This window comes from Bactrocera dorsalis, chromosome 3 (assembly GCF_023373825.1).
Source record: "Bactrocera dorsalis isolate Fly_Bdor chromosome 3, ASM2337382v1, whole genome shotgun sequence".
Taxonomy (NCBI): Eukaryota; Metazoa; Arthropoda; class Insecta; order Diptera; family Tephritidae; genus Bactrocera; species Bactrocera dorsalis.
In genome coordinates, this window is record NC_064305.1 from 41,545,993 (window position 1) to 41,565,081 (window position 19,089).

Genomic DNA, 19,089 nt, shown 5'->3' on the forward strand with positions numbered 1-19,089 from the left:
GATTCCAGAAGTGCTGTCTAATTGACACAATGATTTGCCAACGTTGAAATATAGTTCCCTTGAAGACCTCAACGTCAGGGTCGGGAAGTCCTTTTAGCGGTTCGCCAATCATGAAGTGTCCAGGAGTGAGGACTTCAAAGTCATTTACATTTGTAGGAATAAAGCAAATAGGACGCGAGTTTACACAGGCTTCAACTTCAGTCAGGACTGTTGCAAATTCTTCGTAAGTTAGAAGCGAAGTATCTAAGGCCCGCTTAAGATGATATTTGATACGTTTTATACCAGCCTCCCAGAAGCCACCCATGTGAGGGGCGCTTGGAGGATTGAAATGCCAAAATATTTGGGCCTTTGCGAAATATGATGACACTCTTTCATTGCGAATGCAGCGTTCATAGGCTAATCGTAATTCCTTCTTATTATTCTTAGTTGTTGTTGTTGTCTTTGCGGTAGTGTTGAGTAATGGTACAATCCAGTGAGCGTGCGCGGTTTTCAAGAAATTCTCGAAGAACGGAGAAAGATGGTAGATCATCCATGACGAGCGATAACTCCCATTGCTTGCGAGTTTCATGTGCTAACTTTGAAACGGTTAAGTGAATGAGCCAGTCAGCCCAGAATTCGACTGGTCGTTGGAGTGCACGTAGAGCGCCAACGTGTTGAAGTATAGAATTAAGCACTAGCTTTATTCCCTTAGCAGTATCCTTGGCTGTACTTCCAATTGCCATGAGTGCTTTGATGTGGCTGTCCACCATGACACGCATGACCTTATACCTCGCGGTCAATAAGTCCCAAGCTTCAGCGTAATTGCTATCACATACTGCTAAGCTACTCACCAAATCGAATGCTTCCCCATTCAAACAGTTTCGTAAATAGTGTAATTTTTGTCCGTCCGACAAATTGACATTCGTATGAATGAGTGAGCAGAAAGCATCATGAAAAGGGAGCCATTGAGTGGGATCACCACTAAATGACGGCAACTGTAGCTTTGGAAGCGGTACAGGAGCAGTTGAATCATGAACGGTAGTTTGCAATGTCTGCTGCCTTTGAGTTACGCACAGGCGTTTCAAGTTAGCTTTAGCGGTGCTGTACCACTCCTCACCTTGTATGCGTGCCTGCTCCTCCATAGAAACGTTCTCGTCACCACATGTAAGTTCCACCTCTTGTTGTGCTACGCCAAAACGAATCCATTGCTCCTCCAACAATTGGAGGTAAGTAGATATTACCTCAGTGTCTACCGACAGAGCATCGACTTTGCTAGATTGCAAATAGCGTTTGATAGCATTTAGCGCGGAGTCGCGAATTTTAGCCGAAGACATGATTAATATTAAAAATGCGGAAAAATATTGAGAATAATAGCGAATTTGCCGAATATCATTAATATGCGATGATATCCGGCTCGAAGGACCAAAATATGTTGCGGTTTAATAAATATATTAACGCGGATTGAAATAAAAGACGTGCTATGCGGTCGAGTTCCTTTATTGAAGAGAGAGATAAAACGGAAGCTGGTTTGACAGCAAGCACATATGCAAGTGCTGCCCATGAAGCTTCAAACATATGTTTGGAAAGGTGATGTCAGATAGGCGCGAACAGCCTCCAAAATTTAAATATTTGCTTTCGAATCTTTCTTGATTAGTTTTAGATGATAATCTTTATGTGAACAAAACTATTATAATCTGTAGCAATACGTTGCAAGAGTATAACAAAGCCAGCTTTGCGAAAAATAAAAAATTTGTGTTTGTGTGTTTTTATAAAATACTAGTAGTAGTTATGTTTGTTGGTGTCTATGGTATGTATTTACTATTGTAGAATTTTTAACGGTCAAAATAAAATGTTATACATATTCAGGTAATTCGGCATTTGCTTGGGAAGCATTAACAATAATTATTACTAATGTCATTGGTAACACTTTTATGGTTTTTATTGTGAATCATATACTCCGATGGAAGACCTTTCGAAATCGAAAATTTATATGCCGATGAAAATACATTTAATACATCGTAATCTCTATTGATTTGAAAGGCAACTTTCGAGTGAATTTGATGAAAAAAGCAATTAACTGATAGTTGGTGACACCTTATGTATAAAGTATTGCTCATCACTATCTAAAAACCAAAACTTTATTTGAAACTCTATTTTTATAACTAAAAAAATTTATACTCTGTAGCAACATGTTGCAAAAGTATAAAAAAAACAATGCATTATCACAGTAAGCATTCATACGAAGCATTTGGATTCAACATAAAATTGTTCAAATGTCTGCAAGGATTTCTTCAGAGCAGGTTTCAAAGTTGTTTTTTAAAACTTAAATACCTACGCCTAAATTATATTAAATTTAAATAATTTTCAGTGTATTAAGTATAATTGATTAATTAGATCGTAATTTGGCTTTAAAATATGTAATGTATAAAACTTTTAGGTACTCTTACTTTTAAATCAGCCTCTCTGATTGTATTTGATATTTAGATAAATGGATCTATGAAAAATATAGAAAATCGGTATCAGAATTATGCGAAATCTAAAATTTATCAAAATATTTATATGAAAAAATGATCATCGTTATATAAAAATACAAAAATATATATAATTTGGATTTGCTCAAATAAACCCGAATATTTACGAACTGAAAACAGGGGTACCAAATCTTGTTAAAATCGAGAGCGCTGATTAAAAACATTGGTTATAAATATTTTATTTACAGGATAGTATATGCCTTACATATCAATAGTTTTTTATTTAACTATCGTATAATTATTTACTCTACCCAAAAGTTGTGTTGTGACGGTTAGTGAAATATACTAGATACCTGTATTTGTGCTACAAGTTCGGAAACGGATCATAAAATTGAAACACTAAATTAGAAGTGTTGTTGGTTCCAATGTTGCAGCAAAGAAGATTCTAGAGGTGTGGCAGTTTGAGCACGTGCGTGCAACAAAATTTTAAGCATTCGCCACCCTCCCCTTTATTGTCGACGTTCGTATTCAAATTTTCCAATGAGGAATTCCCAGGATTAAAAATAAGGATTGCATTTTATGGACGAGTGGTATGTGTGCGCTCGTGTTGACTATGGACATAGCTGAACGGACAACGTGCGTTCATTTCGCAACTATAAATGGATGAAGACTCGTCAAACTCGCGATGGAATGTGTTTTGTGCGCTTTGAAGACCGCCAGAAGTGCCAAACGCTAAATTGAGTGACAGTACATGATGTTGCGTTGACTTTGAAACCTTGATGGAAATATATTCACATACATATGTAGGTACATAAACTGTATATCTATGTTTAAGTGTGTGAAAAATGTGTACACTGGTCAAAAATTCAGATTTCGTTATATTCATATTAAATTTATTGTTTAGGCATTGCATAAAATTCTATTTTATATATTTCTTGAAGGTCACACTCGGTTTTTTTTAAGCAGCTAGTAAACTACGGGGAAATCAAATAAGTAAAAGATTTTCATTGTTGGACCAAAGTATACTTTTATTATATTATTACAAGGTCTGTCACAAAAGAAACAGAACATTTTAAATATAACTGTTTCTGGTGGCGCCACGTATTGGTGGGTATATGAAATAAAAAGTTTGATCTCTTGTTGACATTTCGTAAAAATTTTAAGACAATTGGATAACTACAATCGATGTTATCGATCAAAAAGTGACAGCAGCTTTTGGTCATCGGTCGTAAAATGCATTTTGAACAAAGAGCAAATATTAATTCTTGTTTTAAACTTGGGAAAACATTTACTGAAACATTTCAAATGATGAAAAAAGTTTATGGTGATCAGTGTCTATCCCGTAGTAATGTGCATGAGTGGTTTAAGCGATTCGAAGAAGGTCGTGAGGACCTCTGTGACGATCAGAAGTCGGGCCAAAATCAGTGATTACCCAAAACAATATTGAAAAAGTGCAGGAATTTATTGATTCCAAGGGTATTGTACACCGAGAGTTCGTCCCACCCGGGCAAACGATTAATGCTGTGTTTTACCTTGGTGTTATGAAGCGTATTTTGTCACGCATTCGTCCTGGCGCCTGTTGCACGATAATGCGCCGTCTCATCGGTCGTCGCTTGTCAGTGATGTTTTGACGAAAAACTCCATGTTAACCATTAAACACTCATCCTACTCACCTGATCTGACACCCTTTGATTTTTACCTATTTGAAAAACTTCATTTGCCCATGAAAGGACACTGTTTCAGGAAATTTCAGCTATCCAAAAGGCGACGACCGAAATTCTCAAGAGCATTCCGAAAAATGACCTTAAACACTCATTTAAAATGCTAATTGACCGGGCTAAACGCTGTAGCGAAGCACAAGGAAACTGCTTTGAATAAAAAATATAACTTTTGAAAAATATTATTTTTTTTTGTTTTTTTTAACAGTCCTGTTTCTTTTGCGACAGACCTTGTATATTTCTGTAAGGTGAAAGTTATAATGAAAAAATAATTCAATTCATTTCAATTTCTATATAACTTATACTGTTATATCTGAATTAAAACGAAAAAAATGTTCCAACACTCTAAAAACATTGGGACTTATCAGAGAGGGACGAAGTTTAAGCTTTGGTAGCTTACAAAAATTATTTACTACGAGTATATATGAAAGAGAAAATTTCCGAGTGTACCTAGTTGACGCTGTCTTTTCAGCATTGACTAGTCAATGATGATGAAATCGATAAACAAGCAGTCAAACCAATGTAGGTATAGGAACATAAAGGGTGATTTTTTAAGAGCTTGATAACTTTTTAAAAAAAAAAACGCATAAAATTTGCAAAATCTCATCGGTTCTTTATTTGAAACGTTAGATTGGTTCATGACATTTACTTTTTGAAGATAATTTGATTTAAATGTTGACCGCGGCTGCGTCTTAGGTGGTCCATTCGGAAAGTCCAATTTTGGGCAACTTTTTCGAGCATTTCGGCCGGAATAGCCCGAATTTCTTCGGAAATGTTGTCTTCCAAAGCTGGAATAGTTGCTGGCTTATTTCTGTAGACTTTAGACTTGACGTAGCCCCACAAAAAATAGTCTAAAGGCGTTAAATCGCATGATCTTGGTGGCCAACTTACGGGTCCATTTCTTGAGATGAATTGTTGTCCGAAGTTTTCCCTCAAAATGGCCATAGAATCGCGAGCTGTGTGGCATGTAGCGCCATCTTGTTGAAACCACATGTCAACCAAGTTCAGTTCTTCCATTTTTGGCAACAAAAAGTTTGTTAGCATCGAATGATAGCGATCGCCATTCACCGTAACGTTGCGTCCAACAGCATCTTTGAAAAAATACGGTCCAATGATTCCACCAGCGTACAAACCACACCAAACAGTGCATTTTTCGGGATGCATGGGCAGTTCTTGAACGGCTTCTGGTTGCTCTTCACCCCAAATGCGGCAATTTTGCTTATTTACGTAGCCATTCAACCAGAAATGAGCCTCATCGCTGAACAAAATTTGTCGATAAAACACATTTCGAACCGAACACTGATTTTGGTAATAAAATTCAATGATTTGCAAGCGTTGCTCGTTAGTAAGTCTATTCATGATGAAATGTCAAAGCATACTGAGCATCTTTCTCTTTGACACCATGTCTGAAATCCCACGTGATCTGTCAAATACTAATGCATGAAAATCCTAACCTCAAAAAAATCACCCGTTAGTATTGGCATACAGCGCTGATAAATGTGGGACATCCAAAGGTATTTCCACGCTCCAATATGAATGGTAGAGCTAACAAATTCTAGGCACTTGGGCGCGCTGTTGCAGGTGTTCAGCAATTCCATAATTTGCATAACTATCCAGCAATGCATAGCGGTAAAGAAAGCTTTACTGTCATAATTTCCACATAGCTGTTTCAGTGGTATTCACTACATTTTTGGATTTTGATCTAGCGACGGAGTGTAAACTTACATGTTCATATATGAATGAATGAGTATATCTTTCATTTTTGTTAGAACGTTAAGAAGGTACTATCTTGTACATAGTTCATTAAAAGCAATGTTGAAGTTAATGAGCAAGTTCGATGCACAGCTCTATTTATTTTTTATTAGTATTAAATCCTGACACAAAAGGACACATGTATATACTTACATATATACAAAGTGAACTCCAAAGTAAACAGGACTTTTTGAATCTAGCGCCCCTTTGTGGTGCCATCTATATGGCAACTGGTGCGTTAGAATCTGATATCTTTATCGATTGTCCAGTGAGAATTTTATGACATTTCATAAATTGGAGTTGAAGTTATTGCGTTTTAAGTGTGAGTATGTTTGTGTTGTCGGTGCGAAAAGGAGCTTCGAACAAAAAGCCAACATTAAATTTTATTTTACATCTGGTAAAACTTTTGCCGAAACGTTTCATTTGATGAAACACGTTTATGGCTATGATTACCTATAACAAAGTGGTCGTGAGAACATAAATGACGATCAACATGTGCGCCAAACAAAATCCGTGATCACCGGAAATTACATCGAAACTGTGCGTGAATTCATCAACATGAACCGACCGAACATTTGGGCTTACGAAAGGTATGTGCTCGGTTTGTTCCACACAAATTGACTGACGACCAAAAATTGCTCAGAATCCAATATTCGAATTACGATTATTTGACCAAAAATCACATTTTAACCGTAGAGGCCATTCAAAAGGCTTGCATCGGCAAACTGGCGGCATACCGGCAAACGAATTAAAATACTCGTTCGACATGCTTTTGGACCGTGCACAAAGCTGTATTGAAGCAGAAAGAGTTTGTGTTGAATAAAATACAGTTTAATCCGAATATAACGACCTCGCTTACAACGTCCGACCGCTTTTAGCGACGTAAACGCAACTTAAAGTTTGGTTTTAGTACAAATTTTTGAAAAAAACATTACTTAAAGCGTCACCGTTTTTAGCGACATACCGGCTTTAGCGACGTAATTTCACGAAATTTTAAAATAAGTTTACTGGTTATAACGTCGACGCATGCTTTTTTATTAAGAATGAATGTCGCCGATGAGTTGCGGAATCAATAACGGTAAAGTACGGTACAATATTTTTATGTCTTTCGCTAGTACATAGCTATTTACTTATGTATGTATTTCGTAAATTTTTGTAGATCAGTCTCGTCTTCAATGTATAAATGTCAGTTAGTTAGTTATTTTTTCGCGGTCAGACAATAAGAAGATGCGCCGCAATGAATGCTCTGAAGAGAAAATGTTTTTCTTCTTCTTCTTTACTGGCGTAGACACCGCTTACGCGATTATAGCCGAGTCAACAACAGCGCGCCAATCGTTTCTTCTCTTCGCTACGTGGCGCCAATTGGATATTCCAAGCGAGGCCAGGTCCTTCTCCACTTGGTCCTTCCACCGGAGTGGAGGTCTTCCTCTTCTTCTGCTTCCCGCGGCGGGTACTGCGTTGAATACTTTCGGAGCTGGAGTGTTTTCATCCATCCGGACAACATGACCTAGCCAGCGTAGCCGCTGTCTTTTAATTCGCTGAACTATGTCGATGTCGTCGTATATCTCGTACAGCTCATCGTTCCATCGAATGCGGTATTCGCCGTGGCCAACGCGCAAAGGACCATAAATCTTTCGCAGAACTTTTCTCTCGAAAACTCGCAACGTCGACTCATCGGTTGTTGTCATCGTCCAAGCCTCTGCACCATATAGCAGGACGGGAATTATGAGCGACTTATAGAGTTTGGTTTTTGTTCGTCGAGAGAGGACTTTACTTTTCAATTGCCTACTCAGTCCGAAGTAGCACCTGTTGGCAAGAGTAATCCTGCGTTGGATTTCTAGGCTGACATTGTTGGTGGTGTTAATGCTGGTTCCTAAATAGACGAAATTATCTACAACTTCAAAGTTATGACTGTCAACAGTGACGTGAGTGCCAAGTCGCGAGTGCGACGACTGTTTGTTTGATGACAGGAGATATTTCGTCTTGCCCTCGTTCACTGCCAGACCCATTTGCGTTGCTTCCTTGTTCAGTCTGGAGAAAGCAGAACTAACGGCGCGGGTGTTGAGACCGATGATATCAATATCATCGGCATACGCCAGCAGCTGTACACTCTTATAAAAGATTGTACCTGCTCGGTTCAGTTCTGCAGCTCTAATAATTTTCTCCAGCAGCAGATTGAAAAAGTCGCACGATAGGGAGTCGCCTTGTCTGAAACCTCGTTTGGTATCGAACGGCTCGGAGAGGTCCTTCCCGATCCTGACGGAGCTTTTGGTCCCGCTCAACGTCAGTTTACACAGCCGTATTAGTTTTGCGGGGATACCAAATTCAGACATTGCGGCATAAAGGCAGCTCCTTTTCGTGCTATCGAAAGCAGCTTTGAAATCGACGAATAGGTGGTGAGTGTCGATTCTCCTTTCACGGGTCTTTTCCAAGATTTGGCGCATGGTCAATATCTGGTCGGTTGTTGATTTTCCAGGTCTGAAGCCACACTGATAAGGTCCAATCAGTTTGTTGACGGTGGGCTTTAATCTTTCACACAATACGCTCGATAGAACCTTGTACGCGATGTTGAGGAGGCTAATCCCACGGTAGTTGGCGCAGATTGTGGGGTCTCCTTTTTTATGGATTGGGCATAGCACACTTAAATTCCAATCGTTGGGCATGCTCTCATCCGACCATATTTTGCAAAGAAGCTGATGCAGGCTCCTTATCAGTTCTTCGCCGCCGTGTTTGAATAGCTCGGGCGGCAATACGTCTAACCCTGCCGCTTTGTTGTTCTTCAGGCGGGCAACTGCTATTCGAACTTCGTCATGGGCGGGCAATGGAACGTCTGCTCCATCGTCATCGATTGGGGAATCGGATTCGCCTTCTCCTGGTGCTATGTGTTCACTGCCATTCAGCAGGCTGGAGAAGTGTTCCCTCCATAATCTAAGTATGCTCTGGGCATCGGTGGCTAGATCACCTTTGGGGGTTCTACAGGAGTATGCTCCGGTCTTGAAACCTTCTGTAAGTCGCCGCATTTTTTCGTAGAATTTTCGAGCATTACCCCTGTCGGCCAGCTTATCAAGCTGTTCGTACTCACGCATTTCGGCCTCTTTCTTCTTCTGTCTGCAAATGCGTCTCGCTTCCCTCTTCAACTCTCGGTATCTATCCCATCCCGCACGTGTTGTGGTCGATCGTAACGTTGCGAGGTAGGCAGCCTGTTTTCTCTCCGCTGCGACACGGCACTCCTCGTCGTACCAGCTGTTCTTTTGCACTTTCCGAAAACCAATGGTTTCGGTTGCAGCTGTACGTAAGGAGTTTGAAATGCCGTCCCACAGTTCCCTTATACCGAATTGTTGGTGAATGCTCTCAGAGAGCAGGAGTGCAAGCCGAATAGAAAAACGTTCGGCTATCTGTTGTGATTGCAGCTTCTCGACGTCGAACCTTCCTTGTGTTTGTTGGCGTACGTTTTTTGCTGCACAGAGGCGGGTGCGAATTTTGGCTGCAACAAGATAGTGGTCCGAGTCGATGTTAGGACCTCGGAGCGCACGCACATCTAAAACACTGGAGACGTGTCTTCCGTCTATCACAACATGATCAATCTGGTTGGTGGTTTTTCGATCCGGAGACAGCCAGGTAGCTTGATGTATCTTCTTATGCTGGAATCTAGTACTACAGATAAACATATTTCGGGCCCCGGCGAAGTCGATCAGCCTCAACCCATTTGGGGATGTTTCGTCGTGGAGGCTGAATTTACCGACCGTAGTGCCAAAGATACCTTCTTTGCCCATCCTGGCGTTGAAGTCGCCAAGCACGATTTTGACATCGTGGCGGGGGCATCTCTCATAAGTGCGCTCCAAGCACTCATAAAAAGCATCTTTGGTCACATCGTCCTTCTCTTCCGTCGGGGCGTGGGCGCAAATCAGCGATATGTTGAAGAACCTCGCTTTGATGCGGATTGTGGCTAGACGTTCATTCTCCGGAGTGAATGATAGTACTCGGCGACGGAGTCTCTCTCCCACCACGAATCCAACACCAAACTTGCGCTCCTTTATATGGCCACTGTAGTAAATGTCACAAGGACCTACTCGTCTCTGTCCTTGTCCCGTCCATCGCATTTCTTGGACGGCGGTGATGTCAGCCTTTATCTTTACGAGGACATCTACCAGCTGGGCAGCGGCACCTTCCCAATTAAGGGACCGGACATTCCAGGTGCATGCCCTCAAATCATAGTCCTTATTTCGTTTGCCATGGTCGTCATCAAAAGGGGGGTCTCTCATCCGAGGCTGTGTTTGCTTTTTCATTGGGGGTGTTTTTTTACGTGGCGGGTCCCAAACCCAGCGCACAACCCTATGCAGGGGATGTTTCGCCTTCTCACGTTAGCTCGCCTTCAAACGGATGTTCTTAGGCTACCCAGAGGATACTTGGTCAAAGACCGGAAGTCGTGAGCTGCTTGAGTCATATGTAAAAGAATCGTTTCTGGCCACTCCCAAGTGAATGGCGATCAGAGAACTTTCCTCACTTGCGTGAACTTCTACACATGACTCCATCCTCCTAATAATTTGATTAATTGAGGCGTGACGGCGTGGCGGCGTGGCGGGGGATGAAAATACGGTTGACACGATTCCAACACTTCGGGTGATCTGAAAAAAAAGTATAATAATTTTAATCAGTACAAATGCCGCTATCGTCTGAACTAGGATAAATAAAAAAAAAAAAATTTCAGTAAATGGCGACTGTTTGAATTTTTTGGCCGTTTTTTGGCAAAGATCAAAATTTTTTAAAAATAGTAGAAATCAAAATTTTTTAATGATCCTAGTTCCAACCATAGAGAGATATATAAAGAAGGTCCACACCAAATTTCAAGTTAATCGGTTCATTAGAACTTGAGAAATCATGTCAGAAGTTTTGAAAATAGTAGTTTCGAGAAAAACGCTATTAAAGTTTTACGTTATACGATATTCGCTCAACCTTTGTACGATATTCGCTCACTAAAATGGCTATAACTTTGAAAATAATTTGAGTTTTGAAAAATCCTTTTAGGGAGATATTTTTGAATATCAAAACTATCGAAATATAAAAAAAAAAAATTTCGATTTTTTCAAATTTCTAGACTAGAATACCCCCTTAAAGTAGTGCACCTGAAAATATTAATTTTAGATTATAACAAATAGTTTATTGTTAAACTTATTGAAAGTTATGCTTACATATATAATATTGCGAAAACTTGGATTATTACAAATATTTGGGTACTTGAAATCGTTAGCACGTGTTTCTCTGAGTTTTGCCAAACAGCTGATGCGCTTTCAATTTGAATCTAACGCTTACTTGTGCCCACTTAAAAATTCTCATCTACTCCTATGCTTAAATTTTCTCTTAAATTTTCCGAAATACTGCGTATGCGCATGCTTTTCTCAGTTCTGTATAGACTCTTCTCTTTACCATTAAGCTTAGATTATCATACAAGTATGCATATGCACATTGCAAGGTTATCCTTTTCGCCTTTTGCATCAAGTTTTATATGGTTATTTGATAGTCTTCAGTACAAAGAAAAATATTATTTAAAATTATGAAAGCAGAGAATGCCTAAAGCATATATCAGGATTTATTTGTAAATCTAATATTTTATTCTAATAGACATTTGTAGAAATATATTAGGAAAGCTCTGCTCTGTTTTAGGGACTAACCTAGTATATATTTCATTCATATATACAGGTGCTGTTATGAGAATATGAAGAGAGTGAAAGAAACGTTAGCTTATGTTATTGGTTCACTCTTAATATTATTGTTTGTTTTGCCTTAGTGTAATGCCACAACGTATACTTCTTTGGGGGAATTATGGGACCCTTGAGATTTTACTAATCAAAATTCCTTTCACCTGGGATGTACATCTACTAACAATGTAGAGACTGGTTCGGCGTCATGCTGCATTTAGCCATCAACAAACATATAAGTGTGTATATAAATTCTTGCATACAGATTTATATACATATCAACATTTGTAAATAAGCATACCCAGCCAACAAAAAAGCTATTTTTTCACCCATAGTTTTGAAGCCTAGTGCGATGAATATCCTCATTGTAAGTAAGTTACGAAAAGTTTGAAATTTCACATAAAATTCTTAGTAAGTTTTTGCAGCAATTCGCGTGGGATTGCAGAGTTCTAGCTGTTAAATTATACGAGGCTTTACAATCGTCCTTCTTCTTCTTCTTCTTTACCGTGTTAACAACAGAGTGCCAGTCGTTTCTTTTTTCCGCAACGTGGCGCCAATTGGAAATACCAAGCGAAGTCAGGTCCTTCTCTACCTGATCTTTCCCACGAAGTGGAGGTCTTCCTCTTCCTCTGCTTCCTCCGGCGGATATTGCGTCGAATAATCAGAGCTGGAGTGTTTTCATCCATACGTACGATATGACCTAGCCAGCACAGCCACTGTCTCTTTATTCACTGAAATGTCGTCGTATAACTCATACAGCTCTTACCTCATAACTTTCTCTCGAAAACTCCTAAGGCCGACTCATCAGATGTTGTCATCGTCTATGCGCCATATAGCAGTATGGGAATAATGAGTGACTTATAGAGTTTGGTTCTTGCTCGTAGAGTGAGGACTTTACATCTCAATTGCCTACTCATTCCAAAGTAGCACCTGTTGGCAAAAGTTATTCTGCGTTGTATTTCCAGGCTGACATTGGTGTTGCTGATAATGCTGGTTCCAAGATAGACGAAATTATCTACGACTGCTAAGTTATGACTGTCAACAGTGTCGTGGGAGCCTAGTCCCTAGTGCGACGACTGTTTGTTTGATGATAGGAGATATTTCGTCTTGCCCTAGTTCACTACCACGCTGCCTTTTCCAGTCTGGAGAAAGCAGAACTAACGGCTGATATCAATGTCATAGGCATACCTAAGCAGCTGTACAGTTTTAAAGAAGATTGTACATACTCGATTAAGTTTTGCAGCTCGAATTATTTTCTCCAAGAGCGATTGAAGAAATCGCACGATAGGGAGTCGCCTTGTCTGAAACCTCATTTGGTATAGAACGGCTCGGAGAGTTCCTTCCCGATCCTGATGAAGCTTTTAGTATTTGCTCAACCTCAGTTTACACAGCCGTATTAGTTTTGCGGGGATACCAAATTCAGACATCGCGGCATAAAGGAAGCTCCTTTTCGTGCTTTCGAAAGCAGCTTCAAAATCGACGAAGAGGGGTGTGTGTAGATTCTCTTTCACGGGTATTTTCCAAGATTTGGCGCATGGTGAATATTTGGTCGGTTGTTGATTTGCCAGGACTAAGTCCACATTGATAAGGTCCAATCAGTATGTTGACGGTGGGCTTTAATCTTTCACACAATACGCTCGATAGAGCCTTATATGCGATGTTGAGGGGGCTAATCCCACGGCAGTTGGCGCAGATTGTGGGGTCTCCTTTTTTATGGATTGGGCAGAGCACGCTTAGATTCCAATCGTTGGGCATGCTTTCGTCCGACCATATTTTACAAAGAAGCTAATGCATGTTCCTTATCAGTTCTTCGCCGCCATGTTTGAATAGCTCGGCTGACAATCTATCGGCCCCCGTTGCTTTGTTGTTCTTCTTACGGGCAATTGCTATTCGAACTTCTTCATGGTCGGGCAATGGAACATTTAATTCATCGTCGTCAATTAGGTAATCGGGTTCGCTTTCACTACAATTCAGCAGGCTGATGAAGTGTTCCCTTATAATTTTAGTATGCTCTGAGCATCTGTTACCAGATCACCTCCTTGGGTTCTACAAGAGTATACTCCGGTCTTGAAACCTTCTGTTAGTCACTGCATCTTTTCGTAGACATTTTGAGCAATTCCCTTTGTCGGCCAGCCTGTCAAGCTCTTCATACTCACTTATTTCGGCCTCCCTTTTTTTCTGTCTGAAAATACGTCTCGCTTCCCTCTTCAACTCTCGGTATCTATCCCATTCCGCACGTGTTGTTGTCGATCGTAACGTTGCGAGGCAGGCAGTGTGCTTACTCTCCGCTGTGACACGGCACTTCTCACTGTACCGCTGTGCGTTTTTTGCTACGCGAAGGCGGATTATAATCTTGGCTGCAACAAGATAGTGGTCGAGTTGATGTCAGGACCTCGGAGCATACGCATATCTTAAACACTGGGAACGTGTATTCCGTCTATCACAACATGATGAGACAGCCAGGTAGCTTGAGAGATTTTTCTATGCTGGAATCTGGTATTGCAGATAACCAAATTTCGCGCCCCTGCGATGTCGATCAGCCTCAACCCAGTTGGGCATGTTTCCTTGTGGAGACTGAATTTACCGACTGTTGTGCCAAAGATACCTTCCTTGCAGACACTGGCGTTAAAGTCGCCAAGCACGATTTTGACATCATTAGGTTCGGGGGCAGCTCTCATACGTGCGCTCCATCTTACGAACGCCCTACTAACTTTTAACTTTGATATGTGCGGGGAGTTTTCCGGATGATGCATTGAATTCGAAAATTTATATCGGCTGTATCGTCTACTTTTACAACGATGTCTAATAATTTATGTGACACTGTTGTTGGGCTAAATGGTATGATTATGAATTAGTCATTCGAAAAAAAGAAACAATTATGTCGTCTGTATAAAAAATTACTTATCCATATGTAATATATGGATATGGATAAGTAACTTTTTACAATAATTTAAATAATAATAATAATAAGAAACTTATTGATTACCGCCTTCCTCTCAACCGGCGCGAGGGGTATTCACTTGAGTGTGGAATAAGCTGAGTCATGAAAATAACAGAGTTTTTACATATAAATACATATGTGTATATATAGTTTTTTGCGTAATGTTAAAAACAGAGTCTAATAAAATGAATGAGTTCCAATATAGGAACAACCAAAAGGTCAAAATGGTAAACCATTTGTAAATCTATCTAGCCCCGCCTGGTGGCGCCATCTATATGTCGATTGGTGCGTTAGATTCTGCTTTTTTTAACGATTGTCCAGTAAGAATTTCATGACATATACAAGTATGTCGACTGGTACGTTTAAATCTGCTCTTTATCGATTGTCCAGTGAGAATTTCATGACATTTCATGGATTGGAAGTGAAGTTATTGCGTTTTAAGTGCCAGTATATTTGTGTTATCGGTGCGAAAATGAGCTTCGAACAAAAAGTCAACATTAAAATGAGTTTTAAAATTGGTAAAACTTTTACCGAAACATTTCAATTGATGAAGCAAATTTATGGCGATGATGGCCTATCCCGTAGCAGAGTGCACGACGTTTTAACGTTTTCAAAGTGGTCGTGAGGCCGTAAATGACGATCAACGTGTTGGCCAATCAAAATCCGTGATCACCGGAAATTCCATCGAAACTGTGCGTGAATTCATCAAAAATCAGGCGAAATCATCATTGAAATTCAAAAAACAAAAAAACATTTTTTTTTTTAAGTCCTGTTTACTTTTACAAAAGCACATGGTCTTACAATTTTTAAGGTACATTATACCATTTTTGTTCCTCATTTCTATTCGGTTACATTCTACTCGGATAAGTTCAACCCACATGTATAAACATTTTTTCTCTTCGAGCTAAATGGTCTACTCGGATAGAATATGCACTTTTTCTTTACATAATTACATAAACGGATAACCAGATAGAATTTAATTGTCAGCTGATTTATGAAACTTATTCAAAGAGGTCTCGCGTATTGCTAATTTTGTGCCAAAAAATAAAATAATAAAAAATTATAATAAATTATAAATTATAAAAAAGTATAATAAAATATAATAATTTTCCTCCATATTTTAATTTGTCTGTACTAGGATATGTAGCTACTGTTTGTTAATATTGAAAGCCCTGGTAGCCCTCAGATTAACTCCATTGAGAATTCACCACAAGTACAATATTTGTTGTTTATGCTTACGAAATGAAACATAAACATGTTCTTTACATTAATATTAGTATATAATTACTACTACTTTCTATCAGTGTCTTTATGTGCTGTTATCGATATGCATTTTAATTATGTTATTCAATTAAATTTGCCCATCCTCTGATAGTGGAAACAATGTATCTGTATGTTTAATTAATTTTTATAGAATCAACATCGAATAATATTGTAAAGAATACAACAAATACAAAACTTGATAATCCGACCATAAAAATGGATAACGACTGCGTTAGTAGTATTTCCACGGAAGGAATACGGGAGTCAGACAACGAAGATATAGAATATTTGAATGACGAAGAATACACTGATGATGATTTACACAGTTTGGATAGTTTCTATTCTGGTAAGTTAAATGTGAAAATATATACATTGGCCGTAAATAAATATAGTAAATTGTATATATGCATGTATATTCCTACATGTCCCATGGACGCTCGGTAATCTGAATCTCTTAAAACTAATCCGGTTACTATTTACGAACAATATTTTTATACTTTTGCAACATGTCGCATCAGAGTATAATAATTTTCTACTCCTAACGGTTCTGCGTATCACCTAGTCGAAATAGATATTGGGTCATTTATATGTATATAAAAGATCCGGATGATAATATAAGTTGAAATCCGGGTGACTGTCCGTCAGTAAAAATTAAGATATCTTTAAGAAATTTGGTAGCGCGTTACTTAGTACCCGCTCCAACGATTTGGACTTTAGTTCGTGCCATTCTTCTCTCATCCCTGTATCACAGTGCGAAAATTCACGAAATCGGAGTACAACCACGTCTACTTCCCATATAGCACACTTTTAAAATCAATTTGAAATTTTCACTTGGCATCTTATGACCAAAAATTTTCCACATCCAACAAAACCTGTTCAAGCCCTAAGTACCGAATATGTGGACCCCAATATCTATAGTTGACTTTTGAACCAAAATATCGGTCAATGTATTGAGTATACAAATTTAGAGAGAATATCTTCCTGATAATAATGTGTATCAAAAATGGGTTGAATTGAGTCAATACTTCCCCCCAAATACCCAATGTAAAGATTTTCAAACTTCCGGGGGATTTATACCGCATATATTGGCCAATATATGAGTTATTTCAATGAAAATGACAGAGCGTGTTTTGATCATAAAAGTGTATCTTTGTGCCTAAAATATATCAATTCGAGTAAAAACGTGACCTGTCAATACACGTTACACATTTGACGTGTACACGTTTGACGAAGTTTTTCGAATTGTATAGAATACAAAAGGTACAAGTATTACTTGTTTTCCTTACACCCTATTGCGGAAGGCTAGTGTATTATAACTTTCATTCGACTTGTGTTAGATACTGAAGGAGGCTTGTTATTTGCGAAAAGCAGCAGATGATAGTCTATTTGAAAACCCTTACATATGACATTTGTTAATATGTAAATATTTAATTTTTCAAATATGGTGTTTAGTGACGAAAAAAAATTCAATTTGGACGGCCCAGATCATTGCAAGAAATATTGGGGAGATTCGCGTCAGCAACGACGTTCCTGCTACAAGCGAGGCTTTGGAGGTATGGGCTGCAATCTGCTTCAATGGAAAGACACCTATATGTTATATATCCACTCAAATGAATGCTAGTATGTATGTAAATCTGTTGGACAGTGAGTTGATAGAATTTGCTGGCAATATTTATGGCGATAACTGGACATATCAGCAGGATAACGCTTCAATCCACACGGCACAGGTTACGAAGCGCTTCTTTAATGACAGGCAAATTCCCGTATTACAATGGCCAGCATTAAGTCCGGACCTAAATCCGATCGAAGATCTCTGGGGGGTCCTCTCTGCACGTGTTTTCCAAAACGGAAGGCAGTTTGAGACAGTATGTCACCTTAAATTAGCCATAGAGCAAGAATGGGCCAATATTGACATAACTATTCTACAGTCATTAGTTAATTCTATGCCAAAGCGGCTTAATTTAGTTTTAAAAAATAAGGGCAAAACTATTTACTATTAAAGTAGAGATGTCTTTTAGTTGAACTCAAATGAATAAGATTTACAGGCAAAAATAGAAAAATGCACATATAAATATTTACTATAAGCATAAATTTAAATTTTGTTTTTTAGTTTAAAAAAATATTTGAAATTTGTTATTTTTTGTTTTTTTTATATCTTATGTAATAATAAAAATAAACCTGCATACCCAGAAATATTTTGCAATTTTGTAATCTTTTCTTTTTTTGCAAAAAGTTGATGCACATATAATTATTTGTATGAGGTATATTAGCAAATTAACAAAGCTTTTATTATCAATAAAAACTCACATGTTAAGTTAGGTAAGGTAATCAGGCTGATATTCATAAAGTCACGAATGATCCCTCTTGGACAGCTTAGTACGAGTATAAACACTGCAAATCTCAATTTCAACCACTGAGTCTTTTTCGCAGAAGGTATGACTACCAAGATACTTCAAACTTAAACTAACATAAGAAGAACTGGAAAATGCACCGCGTGTGATCCAATAAGACATTATCAAGTTAGAATTCCTATCATTGCGATCTAAATCGAACTTTTGCATAGATGCTGATTGTTAGCGAACGCTTTTTGAGCTAACACAGAGTTCAAGTAAGAAATAGCCGGTGCTGTAAAGCAAAAGCCCTACTGCGCACCGACCCAGTATGATTAGAATGGGGTAAGTGTACCCCTTATTGTGAACTTATCAGTTTTGCAGTTTCCAACAATTCTGCTATGACCAGGCACAACACCCAAACTGTTCCGCTGTCGAATTTATTGCATGCCTCTCTGAATGAAGCTGCACTTCGAAGTAGAACCTGAAAAATACTACATTACATATTTTACCTTAATATAAGAATAGACAATGTAAATTCTTAAAATATATTTCAAAACCAAAAAGTGTGAAAGTAAATATTACTTCAAAAAGTCATAAAACAGTAACAATTCTTTTTTGAAAATCAATTTTACCATTTACGTAAGTATGTTTCAAATATTGAAATCTTTATAGATAAAATTAATACTTGCCACGTTGTTTGTCCGCGATGGACTCCTAAACTACTGAACCGATTTTAGGACACTGTGTCCAGTTCAAACCAACATAGAAGATAGGATAGCATTAAGGACAGTAAAAACAATTCATAAATAAAAAACACAGTGAAGCTCTATTAAATGGACGCTCTATTAAGCCGATATCTCCATTAATCATGCATTTTGGCCGGTCCCACAATTTGTAGATGTATATTAAGTACAATCTATTAAGCAGACAACTCCA

At 38.6% G+C, this 19,089-nt stretch overlaps 1 protein-coding gene across 1 annotated transcript in view; it reads left to right on the forward strand.

Annotated features, from left to right (window-relative positions):
* The window catches only part of LOC115066617 (uncharacterized), a 36,668-nt gene extending 19,993 nt beyond the window's left edge, over window positions 1–16,675 (forward strand). The window contains exon 3 of the mRNA XM_049451448.1: window positions 15,972–16,675. Coding sequence (XP_049307405.1) covers window positions 15,972–16,264 — 293 coding nt within the window. The 3' untranslated portion in view covers window positions 16,265–16,675. The remainder of the gene's footprint in view (window positions 1–15,971) is intronic.
* Window positions 16,676–19,089: the final 2,414 nt, after the last annotated feature.